At 34.2% G+C, this 18,029-nt stretch overlaps 1 protein-coding gene across 8 annotated transcripts in view; it reads left to right on the top strand.

Moving 5' to 3' along the window:
• LOC120516925 (kinesin light chain 1-like) overlaps positions 1–18,029 on the top strand; it is a 96,134-nt gene that overhangs the window by 14,435 nt on the left and 63,670 nt on the right. For 7 of the 8 annotated variants that reach the window (XM_039738937.1, XM_039738934.1, XM_039738935.1 and 4 more), the window contains exons 2-5: positions 8,630–8,890; positions 11,975–12,205; positions 15,734–15,812; positions 16,384–16,612. In XM_039738937.1, coding sequence (XP_039594871.1) covers positions 8,642–8,890; positions 11,975–12,205; positions 15,734–15,812; positions 16,384–16,612 — 788 coding nt within the window. In that variant the 5' untranslated portion in view covers positions 8,630–8,641. Of the gene's footprint in view, positions 1–2,986; positions 3,168–8,629; positions 8,891–11,974; positions 12,206–15,733; positions 15,813–16,383; positions 16,613–18,029 lie in introns of those variants that run through there. The other variant, XM_039738933.1, reaches the window with a different exon arrangement.

Here is an 18,029-nt window from a genome sequence, read left to right as displayed (position 1 = left end):
TGACTCATCACTAATTCTCCAACTTCCTGTGTAGGTAGAAGGCTGAAATTTGGCATGCTTATCCCTTACAGCCTACTTACAAAAGTTAAGCAGGTTTCATTTCGAAATTCTACACGTAACGGTCATAACGGTCAACAACGTCCTCCATGTTGAACTTTCTTATTTATGGCCCCATCTTCACGAAATTTGGTAAGTGGCTTCCCTGCGCTAACCAAAACCGATGTACGTACTTATTTTGGTGGTATGACGCCACTGTCGGCCGCCATATTGAACTTTACAACGTCACTGATTCTCCAACTTCCCATGTAGGTAGAAGGCTGAAATTTGGTACTTATTTCGGTGGTATGATGCCACTGTCGGCTGCCATATTGAACTTTTCAACGGTCTTTGTTACTTATGGGCCCATCTTCAAGAAATTTGGTACGCGGGTTCCCAACACTAACTGGATCCTACTTACTTACATACATATATACTTACATATATACGTCCATAGCCTGCAGCTCGGTCACCATGTGAGGCGTTGGGTCCCCCATCCCAACGCCTCCCACATTGTTGGCTGCCTGCCTATATAAGGCCGTCCGTCGCTCCAGTCTCTACATTCCCTTCCTTGCTTTGCCACGGGATTCACATCATTTTGAAATTGAGTCGAACCAAGATAGAAAACCTTTGCTGCTGGTGCCAATTTGTATATCTCTCTATTATAATAAAAAAATCTTGGGAGACGAGACTTTTTATCCTGTGATGAGACGTGATCTTTTGTAGAGAGACACTTTCACGTCCCGCGAGACGAGACTTTGTGCCAAGGGATTTAACCACGCCCAGGGCAAAAAAATAAAAGAAATAAAAGACAAAGAGTAGATGACAAAGTAGAACGTCGTAAACAATTCAGAAACATCAACACGATACATATGTAGAGCAGGTTAGAGATAATGGAAGTGCAAAAAATCAAAGTCTCAAAAAAATGGTAGTAAAGATCTAATTAGTGCAAATGCATGGAAATTATTACTCAGTGAAATAATGGAACAGTGAAAAGAGATTAAATATATTGTTCGGATTTAAACTTTAGGTCAGAGACTTGTAGATCGCCTAATTCATGTTGCCATCAGGGAAAAGTAGTGTTTCTTCCCAACAAAGAGGCATTTCTGCGAGAATTAAAAGATTGGTTGTTTAGTGAAAGTGAAATCCCGTAAGAGAATTTCAAGCCCCTCAAGACAAGACTTTATGTAGAGAGATTTGGAAAAGTCCTGCCCACATCTAAAACATTTACAACCGTGCACACAGTTCAAACATTTCTCATTTGTGTGAATGCTATTGTCAGACACAGTTCGTGTAGAGAGAAAGAAACGATATTCACTCACGGGCAGTTATACGTTGCGTTGTCACAATGTAATTCCAAACATGGAATCAAAATTCAGTGCGATATTGATGAAAAGGTAAAAGCAAAAAACAATAGAATATATGGACATGGGTGATATGACAGAAGTATGTAGATATTGCTCGGATTTAAACTTTGTTGGAGACTTGTAGATCGTCTAATTCGTGTTGCCATCAGGGAGAAGTACTGTTTCTTCCCTATGAAGAGGCCTGTTCATGAGAATTAAAAGTTTTGTTGTTTGCGAGTGGCAGAGATGCAAAGTTGCTGGTGCGTAGCACAGGCAGGAGTGTTGGCGAGCGAAGTGAGCAAATAGCAAAGCTCACTAGTCTATGTAAATATTGAAGTCACCCATCAAGTATACTTATGGGTCTACTAAGAATACAGCCTGACAACTTTTTCACTCCCAAATAATGCACCCACATTACAAACTGCACATATCTATATATTACATTTTGTATTTACACTCAAAGATCTGATGTTGTTTAATGCGGAGATATACAGGCCAAAAGTGTCTCAGAAGCACAGAAAAACATTTTTAATACAGTTCTCAGAAAGCCAGAAATGTAGCAGTGGACCATCTATTTTAGAAGTTGAAGATATCTAATGTATTTATCAATAAAATTTAAAAAGTTATGACTTATTGCTTTACTTTTTTTTGTGAGCAGCACTCATTTTTAGAGTGAAGATGGGGCAACATCCCCTTGTTAAAGCCTCCATTTCTAAGAAGCTAATGATGATACAAGCCTTAAATCTGGCACACTAGTTTCTTGGGTACAACAATAATATTTCCATAAAGTATGAAACAATTCGGTGATGGTTATTAGGGAGGTCTCTCTTCATTTTACATAGATTGACGGAATACTGGATTAAAACATCGGGGGGCACTTCATTTACAAGTAGGCATGTAAAGTTGCATTTGATGGTAATTATGATGGTAATGGGTGCCACTGCTTTTTGTACAAACCAAAGATAAGAGCATAAAAATGACTTAGGTATTCACGCGTCCTAATGTTACGAGCTCTTCTTAGTCAAATTTAAATAATATTGGCAGATGGAAATGTCTGGATATTGTCTCAATATTTGTGATTTTTAGAATATTTTAACCTTGTGTTGCTGTGATAGTTTTACTATGTACATAATTTAATTATTCATATTATCATTTAATGGCTATAGTTTCTGCTAATGAGAAGGCTTTTTAATATCTTTAGTACTCAAAATACAACTTTAATAATCGTGATAGATGTGACTATTTTAGTCAGAACCATGAAAAATTTGGTCACTGCTACAAAATAAATTTATTGCAAGTTGTGCAGATGTAGGTTTTGTTTGGATTTTTTTTATTTTGTTATTTAGATATACTGTACCTGGCATGGATTAGTTTTCGTCTTATGAAACAGGAATTGTTTAAGTTTAAACAGGGGCTTCTGTCTTTATTTCCTACTCTCTATTTGATTACAAAAAGGCCGGTACAAGTTGCCTCCACCCCGGTTTCTGATTTGTTGTATTGTACTGTATTGTGATACCGGCCTTGAGCAGCCTGGTTCCCCCTCCTTTTGTGAAATGGGCTGCTCCCTGATGTTTATTCAGCAGTGACACAGCTTTCCTCATCATCTGAAGGAAGGTCACAGAATTGCACAGGCACCCAGATGCTCTTGTCTGAGAAACATATTTTTTACTGTTTTATCATCAGTGTTTTATCTTGAGGCGATTGCCAGGGTAATAAAGCCTTGGTGTGTTTTAGGAAGCAACATAATTGAAAGTGTGAGAAATGAAGATTCGTATATAAAATCAGGTAAATACCAATTCTTGAATCATTTGTTAGAGATGCTTTGTCCTTTTTTTTTCTGCTGGTGTAGAAGATTTGATTACATATGTATACATTCCGTTCACTACTGCTTAAGTACAAATTAGGGTGTATTGACTAATTTTGAAGGAACTTGTAATTGGATGGTGTGGTTTTTTTTTTTTTTTTTTTCTTTTGAACAATTTAGTTTTTTATGCGTATGTGTGTTGTGTTTTCTTTTCCCTTACATCAGCATCATGTAAATGCTGTTTATTATTGCTCGGCAACATCTGTACCTTGGTAATCCCGTAATACAATTTTTTGCTTGTTTGACAGTTATTTATATGTACAATTATAATTTTTAATTATCTGAAGAGGAATAATGAGTGGGAAATGAGGCTTAGTAATGGACACTGAAATGTTTACATTGAACCTTTCATATGGCTGTGTTAGCACATTTTTTTTTCTGCTGGATTAAATTTTGCAGTATTGTCTAAATCAATAAAGGAGTGGTCAGTATTATCAAAAGGTTCTATATACTGGTGTTTCTCTTGTCTTAAACTTTAGAGCTGAAACTATTTCTTTTATGATCACATTTTCGTGTATTTTTTTTAATTCAAGGATATCTTCATTGGTTGATAAATAAATGATACATTTTCTGGGGGAAGTATGGGTTATAAAAATAGTTGGATAGCTGAAAATTATTATAAGCAGTTTAGTTTTTTGCTTAGCACGCAATGACTTTGAAAATATTCTGTGAGATGGAATGGAGCAGTGCACCATGTTCACGCTTTTGTGTTGTCAGCTAAAGATGAGAGAACTGCAAGAAGTGTAGTCTCCCAACAGCATAAGGTTGTCGAGTACAGTAAGTGTATTATTGTGCCAGTTTTTTTTTGTTCTTACTTTAAGTCATAGTTTATATACTTAACCTCTGCTTAAAGATGATTTATACTTTCAACCTATGCAATACGCATAATTCAGATGTACAGTAAAGATGCCTGCTGCCATGTGTGATTTCTTTGAAAATTATTTGGAAGGCTTTGACTAATTGTATATAAAATTCTTTTAGATTCTTTACATTTTTTGCATGTAATATTGTTTTAAAACCTTTCAGTATGCTTTTATCTGAAGGTGTTTACTAGAAAATATTTAATGTGTTGTAATTTTATGTATGTAAACTTCAGTTTTTCTTATAAGGCCACTTAAAAGCAGGTTTTGATATAGTAGGATAACTATTGTCTTGCTAAAAATCAAATAATTCTTTAAAAAAAATCATGTCATTAGTTTATTCCCAGAGGTTCTTTAAGGCTAGGCAGACCAGCTGAGGGTCACTTTAATGGATGCTTGGTGAGTTGCCTTTGTGTAAGGCATTCTAATTGGAGGAGGGGTTGGATGGGCTTTTAAAAGCCAAAACAGTAGTGTGTTCATTTCTTTAAGTGGCTAATGGAGAGTGGAATACAAACTGCTTCAATATAGACATATTAAACAAATAAGTTTATCTGTATATACTCTGCAAAAACTTGTCAAGCTCTAGTCAACTTTGAAGCTTTTTACAGAATGAACTGTCACAAAGCCATTTAGTACATGATAGATTAAAAACTAATCAATACAATATGACATCAGAATAAAATGTAAGTAAAATAAAATAAGGCATTATAAACAAAAGCCATTACACTAGAGCAGTAGCTTTGTCTAAACAGTGTAACATTCTTTTTCCTACTCCACCCTCTCCCATAAAGGCTGGTCCCTTGAGAGGAGTATAAATCAAAATTAAGTGGCCAATGTCTGTTGTATTGTCTGCTCAGTTTTCAGGCAAGATGCATGAAACGGAGAACCCAGAGTCAGTGCTAACTCTGATAGATCGTTTCAGAATATATTTCATGTCCATCTATTGTCTAATCTAATAAATTACCAAATGTCTTAATTGTTTGAATTGGAGAAGATGCAAGGCTTGTCGTTCTGTTGATTTCTCAGGCCACTGTGGTCTATATAATGCCACCATTTGATATTTTTTTAGACGCAAAGACAGTTTTGTCTATTAAATATTTGAGAGAATTTCCTAAATATTCTGCAAACCGTCATGTTTACATTTTTTTAGCTTCCGTTACCTGTCTTATTTCAGTATTGGATAGAAAGAAATGTAATAATTTTATGCTCAATTTAAAATATCAAGCAAGTGCAGTGGCACAGCTGTCATGGCTACTCATCAGGTGAGAAATTTAAGTTACCCACACACACTCCTCGGACATTTCTGAACAATAGTTGCATCCAGAAGGTACAAATGTTCCTTTTTTTTTTTTTTTTTTGTACACCACTAGCACTAATTGGTAACATGGTATAGCGAAGGGTGTATTCTGTGAATGAGTAAAAAGAGCAGAATGCTCTAGAATACAGGTTACTGTACTGTAAAACATTGATCAAACACGTGTTTGTGCTGTGTATTTTTGTTCATTTTTCATACACACAATTTGTCTAAAATTGGACAACAGTGCATCACATTGCGCACACTATCTAATACCAGGCCTCTGTAGTGTTTCTTGTAATATACATTTACATTTATTTATTTGACCAACGCTTTTATCCAAAGGGAGTTACAATATTTGAGATACAATTGGTTGCATTTCTTTTGTTTTTTTAATTGGGTGAAATGGCTCGCTCGGAGTCACACAGTGTCAGTGGTGGGATTTGAACCCACAGTCTCGTGGTTTGAAATCCAAAGCCTTAAATACTGTACCACGCTGTCTGCATGCTGACTTCTAGGTGTAGGCTGAAACTGGATTACACACGGAAAACCTTCCAAAATATGGGTGAAATGTAGAAACTACACACTAACTGTTCTGGAAACTGAACCCTAGACCCAGGAATCCAGGGTCTCTGGTTTTGGCAACGTTATTCATTATACATTTTAATTTTTCTGGAACTTTTAAAATCTATTTAGGCTAAATATGCTTAGGCATGTTGAAAGATGTCAGTATGTACTATATGTAAATACAGTAGTAAATGCCTTTCATTATTAGTACTTTAATTGAACAGGGTGGCATTAGGTTTGTCATATTTTGATAAATGTAAAAATATGTCTTGTTTTATGACTCTTAACGGGTGCTCTGTTTTAGAGTTCGAAAAATAGTTACGGGATCAGTGCTGTTTATTTCAAGAATATGGAACAATTCTAACACTCCTGCAAGCAGCACAAATACTCCATGCTGTTAGTGTGCAGGTAGCATTCAGTGAAATTAAATCGGCTAAATTAGTTGATTTTTAACTACGAAAACTCAAGTTTTCAGAAAATATTTTCTTGTATAATTCTATTTATGGACAGTATGTCATCCATATCTTTCATTCTACATTACATTCTACATGATGATGTTATCAGAAGCTGCTTATTGTTAAGTTAGCCTGCACCATAGTGAATAAACCTGTTTTAGAGTGACGCTAACCTAAGTGCTTGCAGTTTAAAAGCAGCTGTTAGAAATTCTGTGTAGGCAGGTTTGATCTGTAAACTGAACTGTGCAGGATATCAAATAATAAAAAGGGGATAGTTTTTTTTTTCAGGAAGTTCATACCAAGTCACATGATAAATGGGTGGCTTTTGAGGCCTTCTATTAGAGTTAAAGTTCAGAACAAAGACTTGGGCCTTATCTCAGACATGCTGTTAGTTAACAGAGAAATTAAATTTTAGTGGTAAGAATAAGGTAAATGCACAGGCATTTCTAGGGTGTGTTTTTTTTGTTTTTTTTTTAAAGAGTTAAGGTAAGAAAATTTTATGCAATCTTTAAAAACCCATCTTTACACAGTACTTTTATGATGTTTTTATTGTTTGGTAGTGTTTTCCACTTTCAGTAACTGAGCTTGTAATTTTCAATAAAACATGTAAATACTAAGCATACAATATCATTTATAAAGCATACTTGTTTTATTAATTGTTTTTCAGATAGTATTTCTCTAAATAAAACAAAGCTGTATATCAATTATATTTATGTTAAGATCTGTATTAAATGTTTTTATTTTTGAATAGAAGGAATGAAAAACCTCTTTTGGAATGAATAGGTTTTGTAACTGGCTTTAATAGTAAATTTGTAAAAAAAAAAAAAAAAATTATATATGATGCTTAAAATTAAGTTCAGTTGAACTGCTTTGTGTAGTTATCTCTCAGTATAATACAGAACATCTCAAAACTGAACCCTGCCATAACATTTATGACAAAAGCTTTGGTGTGGTTTCTGATTAATGTATTATAACTCTAAGCTAGCTTAGAGATCAAAAACTAGCATCTTCTGTTCACTGTTTCTGTCTAATTGAGCATTGCTGTCCCGAGATTTGTAATTTCTGATGTGCTTTGTAATTATCTGTAGCTAGTAGCTAAGGATTCTAGGAAAAATAGAACACTTAATAGTTATTTAACTGTATTATTATGTGCAAATATGCAGCATGCTATAAAAATAACTATGTCCAAATTAGATTATGGACATGAACATGCTAATAAATATCTTTCATATTTTAAAAATGTGAATAAACCTACAGATGTGTATCAGCTCTTTTTTAAAAATATTATTACAGCCACGTTATTCCGACTTTAATTTGTATATATCCTATCTCTCTAGAACAAGACAGGTTATTTTTGTGGCATTGCTTTCACATTTTAAATTGTTAAATTTGCAAACATTCTAGCCTAAATGAATTGTCTTTTTCTAGAGAAACTTCCCCAAGGGGATTCACATTTCTCCTTAATAACTGGCAAATGCTTCTTGTGTTTACTTGTTTTGTGTTGCCTTGGATCATGGCAAGATAGTTTAGTAAAGTGTTATTCCTTTGGCATAAAAGGAGCTACATGTGTTGTGCATGAACTTGAGCGTTGTGCACTTTTTAATTTCTTTATATATAAAAAAAATGGATTAGTATTTTTCTAGTACTGTGACAGGATGCAGCAGGCAAGCAATGTTGAATTTCTAAGCACTTTGGTTTTTACTTTGACTTTGTATCTAACAGTTTTTGAATTTTCATTATGGTATTAAAACACTGATGCATATGGGAAGCAAAATAAAACTAGTTTGGGTGCGTTTCCTATGATTAGTGATAATAAGTGGGGTTGAGTTTTCCAAGATTATTGTTAGAGTTTGGGTCAGGTTAATTAAAATGATTGGTGCCAAAATGTTAATCATTAGATAAACCTTTTGCAGTAAAGTTAATGGAAGGGTATATAATGAATATCTACTCCACTTTGAAGTAAATCTGAATTCAAGAGTCAAGTAATACTATATCGCAAATCAGGTTTAGTTTTTTGTATGCTTGTTTTGCTTTTTTTTTTTTTTTTTTTTGCTGTAATGTTTAACATATTATAACGTGATCAATTTTTCTTCAGATGTATTCTTTATTTCTTGGTAATGTTCCAAAGTAGGCTTTTAAGCTTCAATAAGTGATTACTGTACTTGAGATCTTTACTAATATACCTTTTATTAATTTATTTTCTATAGTTTTCTGAAAAGATGTCCACAATGGTTTACCCGAGAGAAGAGAAGCTAGAAAAACTAACCCAGGAGGAAATAATCTCAAATACCAAACTTGTGATCCAAGGCCTGGAAGCCTTAAAGAATGAACATAACTCAATTCTCCACAGCCTTCTAGAGACCATCAAGTGCCTGAAGAAAGATGAGGAGGCTAACCTGGTACATGAGAAATCCAACCTCTTGCGCAAGTCTGTGGAAATGATTGAGCTTGGACTTGGAGAGGCCCAGGTATAATTAATGCAGTTTGAAATGAAATATGTGATTTCTAGTCAAACTAAAAGCAATGACCATTCCATAAAAAAAATGTAAAATAAATTTTTCTGTAGTACACAAAGATGTTTATTTCAATTAAGAAAATCATTTTTTTCCACAGAATGAATATCAATTATTTTTTGTTGGCCTGAAAACATGTTTTTTTCAGTTCAAAAACGCAAAACAAAAAAATACAAATTTGGCATAATTAATTGAGCTAAAGGAAGGGAATGTTTGCAAAATGAGTCATTAATTACAGCATAGCAAAAAATGCAAATTGTCAATGCTTGATGGTTGCTAATGAGCCTTGCAAGAGTTCAAGAGGAATATGCTTAAAAAGAGTGCTTTTTTAACATAAAAATAGAAAAAAAAAAAATTACTTTTCTTTCTAAAGAACAATTTAGCAGCTCTTTAGAAACTGACAGGCATTTATTAATGTTCTTCTGCTGAGGAAGCTGATCCATTGCCAACCTTTTAAATATTTTAGTATTGTTGAGTGTTTTTTCTTTCTCTTCTCTGTATATGATTAGGGGGTAATCTGGTCTGCTTTGAATAAGATGTAGCTGTGACTGCATGATTTTGTAATTTACTTATTATAATAAAATTCATTAAAAATTAAGTGGTTGTAAAAAGGTAATGAGATATTTCAAGACGTTCCTCAAGTTTTAGAGCATTCAGGTACATCAGAGTTAGCCAGCCCAAGGGGTTAGAGTTTGGAGGATTTGATTGCCATGGCTTCTTTATGCATGAGCGAAAGTTGAAATCCTCTGTGTTTTGCTACATTATTAAGAAATTGCTGTTAACACTGCTATTAACATCTTGCTTGTCTAGTAACACTAACACTGGCAGTACCATTGTATGTCAGTTATCAATAAACGGATGTTTTAACTCGGCTTAGAGGCTAGGAATCTGCACTGGCAATCGGAAGGTTGCCGGTTCGAATTCCGTAAATGCCAAAAGGGACTGTGCTCTGTTGGGCCCTTAAGCAAGGCCCTTAACCTGCAATTGCTGAGCGCTTTGAGTAGTGAGAAAAGCGCTATATAAATGCAAAGATTATTATTATTATTATTATTAAATGTAAACTATATAGACAAACCAATTGAAAATGGCATTCTGCTTTTATTCAGACATTAATTGGTTGAGCATCACAGTCTGACTGAGGATACTGGCTGATCAGACTGAATTGCACTCTCAGAAAAAAGAATTTATAAAGTACACTATTCTCACAATAACTGTGTATATGGTGTAACAATCAGTTGAATTATTTTACCTTCCTATTCTTCCGAGACAAATAAGGATAGATATAAAGAGTATTATGTGAATAAATAAGCAATATCCGCAGGCTTATATATGCAGCTACACAGCCTAATAGTTCACAGGCTTTGTGAGTAAAGAGATGGAGTGACAACATGTGCAACACAAACTGAAGTACTAAACAAGTCTTTTTATAATGAAGCCAGTTGTTTTCTGTTGCTTAGCACACTAGATTAACAAAAGTACACAATGCCAAATTCACTCAATAATGTTTAAATATTTAGGCCAAGGTAAAGCCATGGATAATAATTTATCCATGTATCCACATATAAATATAATGCCAATTACATTATAGAAACCTTATTTGAATAGTAAATTTCCTTCATTGAAAAGTTACAATTTGCTGGAATTAGAATTTTGTATGAGAAGGATATGTGTCAAAAACATGTATTCTGTACATAGAAAACAGTAAATTAAAAGGTACTATGCAATCGTATGCAGTCCCCATTGAAAAGTCTAAGCACAGTCCCTGGATATCCTTCCATCCATTATCCAACCCACTATATCTAAACTACAGGGTCACGGGGTCTGCTGGAGCCAATCCCAGCCAACACAGGGCGCAAGGCAGGAAACAAACCCTGGGCAGGGCACCAGCCCACCGCAGGTCCCTGGATATATACATCAGTATTAACTGTTGTAGGCAGTTGGACGTATATTTTAACTTGCAGGGCTCTGGATCAGTAGGCAAGTAACCATAAGTTTTTTCAAAAGCAGTGGGCACATCCTCACAAGGCATAGAACTTAAGCCTGATAACATTTTAATGTGTAATTGAACCTTTTCATTATATTTTTAAGTGTCCACCAAATTGAATTCTTGCACTTCACTCCACAGCAGATGTTTTTGACAGCAAAAAAAAAAATAAAGCGACACCTTAAATGTGAGCACATGTGGTGTGGTGTGCATTTTTATCCTACATGCTTTAGTTGTGCCACCTCCCAGACGTAGTGTAACTGGGGTTTCCATTTAGGAGCAACAATGAACCTGAGAATGCATGCACATTTGACCCCTGAACACATGTATTTTAGCTTACTAAACTTATAACATTGATACAATGGCCAACTAAAGCGGCAGCACAGGAAGAGAAGCGGTAGGCTTTATTACCCATTAGTCCCTTAATGGAGCAATACTTATATTAATTATTCAGAGAACAGTGAATTAACAAAGATGATCTAACATATAAAAGAGGTAATAGACCCAACAATTGAAAAAATTTGAGCTTTTTAAAAAAAATTTGCAAGACCCTTAAACTTCTTATTTTAATTTTCCTTCAAATGTGGATGCCTATATTCTCATGATTTGCTTAGAGGACTTCTGGAAAAACAGGAGTCCAAATGGACTGAATAAATTGGTATAAGTTATATTGAGCTTCTAGTTAATGCACCTTAAAACAAAAGTAACCAGTCAATACCACTATACCCAGCTTGTGTGAATCTCAATAATATTTAATGATTAGAGTTTGTTCACATAATTTAAAGAGACAAAAATAGTCTGTGGTGGAGAAGAAGGTTTAACCTTAAGGGTTGATGTCTTTGTTCTATGTGTTGCTCTGCATGCATTCTAACAAAATGCATAACATATCACATATGGTTCATTTTAACAAATGTTGATAGTTTTAAAACTTTTTCTTTTTGGAGTTCATGATAGCCTAAGTGCTATTAAAGAGATAAGTTCTTTAAGGGTAAACCTATGTTTTTGTTTTTTTTTAAATTGTTCCAGCAATAAATCATGATTTGTTAATGTTTAAGGTGATGATGGCCCTCTCCAGCCACTTGAATGCCGTTGAATCTGAAAAACAAAAGCTGCGTGCACAAGTGAGACGATTATGCCAAGAGAATCAGTGGTTAAGAGATGAACTGGCCAACACTCAGCAAAAACTTCAGAAGAGTGAACAGAGTGTAGCACAATTAGAAGAGGAAAAGAAACATCTTGAATTTATGAATCAACTCAAGAAGTATGATGAAGATGTCTCTCCTTCTGTAAGTAAAGAGTATATTTCCATGCTGTTGATTTAACTTTTGAATTTCGTAATCCTTCTTATACTAAAGGAAATTACCTTAAAAGGTTCTTCATATATTAGATGCTCTTTCCAGCTTCAGCCGGAGGATTGATAAAATGTTCATTATATGTGCAAAATAGATAAATTAAAAAAAACCTCACTTCACATACTTATGACTTCATCATTACAGCAGAAAGACGTGTACTGTTTTAGCTTTATTAAACATCTAATGCTTCTGAGCTTATAAGCCCTTTCAGAATTTTACTATGAAATTGAGTGCAAGATTTAGAGAAACTGAAGTAATTTTGCTCCAAATTACAATAACAATAGAACAGCAATAATTATTCCCGTTAGTTATGTAGTAATGTTGAAATGTTATAGACGCACTGCAGTCCCAATGTCCTTCACAATCGCTAAGACATATGAGAGTAACGCAGCACACATGCCCTTCACCTCCCTGAGAAGTTTCACTGGCTAACCTTCATGAAGTGTCTTCCCTTCTCACTCCCACTGTTTATAAAATTCTTTTGTAGCACCAACTCAAGCACAGATGTCATCGCAAATAAGAAGAAATCGAATAAGATCTTTTTTGTTCAGCATAAAATAAGCAATCAGAAAAGAGGGAAAGGATTTTTGATGTGATCAATGGTTGGAGTTATTGATTGGAAAAAAAAAATTATTCTTTTTTGCAATATGCTTAAATATTTTAAAATTCTCAGTAAATATTTTGGTTAACATAAACATCTGAATTGGTATTGCTTTGTTTCACAATAATTTCCGATTCTTTTGAAGTAAAAATCCTGTCAATATCCGTGTAATCTAAAGATATTGAGGTTAAAAGGCGTAAAGGTCCTGCAAAAATAGGAAGTTTTAGTGAGTTAGTCTTTTTTTTTTTTCCTGTAGATATTTATACATAGAAAATCAACATTTTTTTAGCCTTTACAATAAGTTAGACTATACCAGGACAGACAGAAATTAAATGTATTTATGACTTTGACTGCACTGCTAAAGACTGATTTAATTAAAAGAATACGCATCCTCTTAAATGGGCATACATTAAAACTTGTGTTAAAACTCCGCAACTGTTATCAATTGTTTTTCACAATCAGTGATTGAAAATTGTAATCTACACAAGTGCTATGTTTGGGAACATCAATTTCTAAACTGCCAACTCTTCGGAGAGTTTCACATCTAAGAGATTTAATGTTTTTTTATGTTTTGTACAAACATGGTGTACCCAGGGATTTTTTGGGTTACAAAAAGTGTGCAACCACAGAAAAAGGTTGGAAAACACTGCTTTACCTACACCTTTGCTCCTAGCATGCTAAAAAAGATCTCCATAGCTGCTGTCTCACTTGAAAACTGACACTGTGTTTACTTGAGTGGTTATGTTGTGTTCTTTGCATAAATTAGCAAAAATACTTCAAACTGGAATAATGGATAGGGACAAATATTGCACTTCTGTTTCGTAGCATTTTGTCATTATATTGGGACACTCGGCACTGCAAACTACCAGGCTATTTTTTTTTTTCTCTTTTTCTTTTTTGCACCTTTTCTCTAGCTTTGCACCAGGACTGCCATAAACCTGCCCTCCCCACAACCTATTTTACCGCACCCCTTCACCTATGTCAGTTTGTGTAAATCAAGATAATGGACACTAGTGCTACATATTGACATGTGGCGTATCGTCGTGAACCACGTAATACGATTTGTTAAACCTTTAAATGAGAAGGTAGTTCATAAATAAGGTACTGGATGTGTATGTAATTCTTAAGGTACACACTGTTTTATATTATTAATTCATAATGTTAAAAACATTAAAGAAAATTTTTGCTCTTTCTAAAGCACTGCTTAAGGTATTTGCCTTGTAGCCGGCCTTGGGTGTGAGAATATTTTTTAACACATTAAACAGGCCAGACACCTATTAACAGCATTCATTATACCTTTTATGAGGTTCCATTATTTGATTACCATCTGACCTTTTTGATTTGCTCATTTCTGTCTTAGGACCGTGGCCCTCCTGAGGTTTATTTTTCTCCTATGACCATCATAGGAGCTTTTGTATTCTTCTCCGCCATTTCAGCTAATCAAATAATCACATTCAGGAATCAAGAACTTCATCTACATCCTCAATGTACCGAGACCACAATGGACTGTTTTGTTTGCTTTTGTATATGTTCATTAACTTTAATAACATCAATCAAACTTTTTCTACTCAATGAGTTGCCATTTACATATGCCTAGGTAAAATGTAGGTATTTACTGTATATATTTATTTTTATATGTAAGGGCTGGCACCCTGCCCGGGGTTTGTTTCCTGCCTTGTGCCCTGTGCTGGCTGGGATTGGCTCCATCAGACCCCCATGACCCTGTAGTTTGGATATAGCGGGTTGAATGATGGATGGATAATTAGATCTGGTTGTTCTGTTGTCAGGTTTAATGTATTAAATGTTTTAATTAGAAAGCCTTTTTCTGGTATGAGTGATGGTTTATTTTGCACTTTATGTGTTACGTTTTGCTTAACAATACCTGTTTGATTTTATATTTAGTATACTTAACATTTTATTAGAAATTACCAAAGTATAATAAATGATTATAATCCAGGTAAATGCAGTATATCTTTGTTTTTATTGATTAATCTGTTGAAAGCATCTCCAGATGCATGTAAATTTTTGTTAAGGTGCTATATAAATACAGTAGTTATTATTATTATTATTATTATAAAGATGTTAGAACAATCTATTTCAAGGAAATTTTATAGAATTGAAGTTAGTACAGACAATTAAAATATTATTTGAAAGAAATACTTAAATTGTACTTGCAAAGAAACATAACATTTCAAAAAGCTATTTCTTGGCTAATAAAGGACTACTCAACAATAAATGCTAGTGGCAAATATGCATTAGGATTGTCATCCTAACCAATAATTAAAATGTGAATTATTTATAGTGCATGGATTTGTTTGCCTTTTATTGTCATCGTTTTCTTTTCAACCTTTAATGATTATCGTTGTAGGTCATTCCAGAGTTGCATTTCACAATGTGTCAAATCTTTGTTGGTCAGGACAGGGCAAACACAGTCAGTCACAGCTCTCGACTCTCCTTAATGTTTTATATTAAGTGTCTGTGTGCTTTAATATGCTTTTACAACATCCTATAGTCATTATATGTAGTTAAAATAATGTGTTTTTTAAAAGCTTCACTATTCTAAAATTAGCTCTTGCAATTGTGATTATTAAATGGCTACTGCTGTATACGGTGTAGTCCCCTACGGTGTCTGTAGTCATGTGTGAGGACAATGCAATTGAAAGAAAGTAAGTTTGTCAATGAATACTGTTAAGAAGAGTAAAGGAGGCAACAACAGTGATTAGTCTGAGCAGTTATTAAATGCTTTTTTTATTCTTTTATATACAGTGACCTACAGGCTTTCAGTAATATGAAAACTGTTCTGAAAAAATTGTTCCCTCCTTGTAGAGTTAACACAAATGTGACCTGTATTTGTATTCCAGGAGGAAAAAGAAGGAGAGGCATCTAAAGATTCACTAGATGATCTTTTCCCTAATGATGAAGAGGAACACAATCAAGGAAGTAAGGACAAAGTTCTGTGATTTATTTATTTAATATTGGTAAATAACAGTACCAACAGTATTTTGTAATTATATGTATGTAAAATATAATAAGTTTCTTCTGTTATTTTATAAAATGAATGGCAGTAGTATTATATAAAGGAATATACCATTAAGAATAATTTAAAATATTCAGACTGAAATACAGATATTGAATAAAACTAGTTTGAAATATGAAGTTCTTCATCTTTTTACTAAATATATCTGCACTTTAAATAATGCTTTTTTGTCATTTAATCTTCAAAATGGTAAGTGTAAGTCATGTTTAGTACTTGTTGGAAGTCACAGTAGTACAACCATTAATTTCTAGGACTTGTACCAAAATTCATATTTGTTTTAAGTAATGGACAATTTTTTTTAAGATTATAGGTTATTTCATTTGCTTTGTATGGTAGGCAGAGTTGAACAATTAACAAACTGTACCAATAATAGATACTTAAGAATGTAATTTTATAGTAAAAGGTTTTATGCTTAGCTATTATTAACTTGCAAAATAAGATTGATATGACTAAAGCTGTGTTTTATTTGTACAGTGCAACATCCACATAACAGTGCAGCTGTGGCAGCAGCACAGCAAGGTGGATATGAGATCCCAGCTCGACTTCGAACACTACATAATTTAGTGATTCAGTACGCTTCCCAGGGGCGTTATGAAGTTGCTGTGCCCCTGTGCAAACAAGCTCTGGAGGATTTGGAAAAGACGTCCGGGCATGATCACCCAGATGTGGCCACTATGCTAAACATTCTAGCTCTGGTTTACAGGTATAGATAATTTTATTTCTTTAGTGTGTTTGTTTGATGTGTTATTTCTTTACTTTTCCGTGTTATATTTTATTCTAATTAAACGAATACTTGTCCATATTAAATGCATTCATTTTAGTGCCTGCTGCATTGGTAAACTCACTGAATGTAACTGTCAATATAATTTATGAAACTGCTTGGTGTTTTTGATATTATTCCTTGTCTTTGTGGGCCATAAGTGATTTTTTATTGTTTTTGTGTTGTGTAACACAAACAATGAAATAATAAGTTCCTTGAGTATGATAGTATTACAACTGAGGAGTAAGAGCCAGTTTGTACATCATGCTCAGAATACGTGCACGCATGCATCATGGCTGCCATCCATTCCCAGCATTCATTTGAGGCATCCTCTGAGCACGTCCGCAGAAATTAGCACAACACGACTGAGTTGCAGTACCAGTCAAAAATCGGGCAGTAGTTTTGTCAAGTTAGAATGTAACATCAGGGTCTCTTGTTTACTATGAACATGCAACAGATAGTAAGCCACTTTGCAGATTCTACAGGATCGATGTGTGCTTTGATGTTTGATGAATGGTTCTATGTGGTGAAGCAAAATGCTGACATACAAATGCATTTGTGGTGCTTTTATATTCAAGTGTCTTATAGTCCCCATCATAATGACACAATACATTTTAAAGGTGTCACATACCATCTTCTGTGCTGTCTTCTTCTTTTTTTTGCACCTTCACAACAGCATCAGAATATATACAGCAGCATATTTGAGCCACAAAGAAGAAAATGTTAGGGACTCGGTGAAAAGAGCTATTTTGCAATTTAAAATGGAAATTTCGGCTTTAGTCCCTAAATGTCCATTTTAATCTCGTAGTTTATCATTAAAGTAGACCGTCTGGCCTCCTCTTGAACTGATAGCAGCGGCAAGCAGCAATTCCCACATAAAACATATTAAAATATGCACATTTATAATCTTGAGATTTATACAGTGCTACCTTGGCATATGTCCGCTTTAGAATAAGTCCAACTTGGTATACGTCCTGTTTGGACATGAATAATTTTGGTTGGTATACGACCTTTGTTTGAAATACGACTCGCGTGCTACCCTTGTTTACCTCTCTCGCGACAAAGCCACGACTGCCCACGAGCGTCAGTACACGCTATAACTCTCTGTGAATTCGTTTTTTCATTTAAATTTCAATTGATTGTTGAAAAGTATGAAGGTGGTATGCGTATCCAGGCCTTGGCTGCTGTATGCCGAGAACGACGGTATCTACGATTGTGAAAAACAAAGACATTATTAAAAAGTAAAGTGATAAAGTAATTGCTTTTGTATTTATGTATTTTAATATTAAGCAGTATTTAAATTATTTTATACAACCCCATCAATGTATAATATGCCAATAACAATAGGATTTTTTTTCAT

The sequence above is a fragment of the Polypterus senegalus genome, chromosome 16, assembly GCF_016835505.1.
Source record: "Polypterus senegalus isolate Bchr_013 chromosome 16, ASM1683550v1, whole genome shotgun sequence".
Classification (NCBI taxonomy): Eukaryota; Metazoa; Chordata; class Cladistia; order Polypteriformes; family Polypteridae; genus Polypterus; species Polypterus senegalus.
This window is presented reverse-complemented; position numbering and strand designations above follow the sequence as displayed.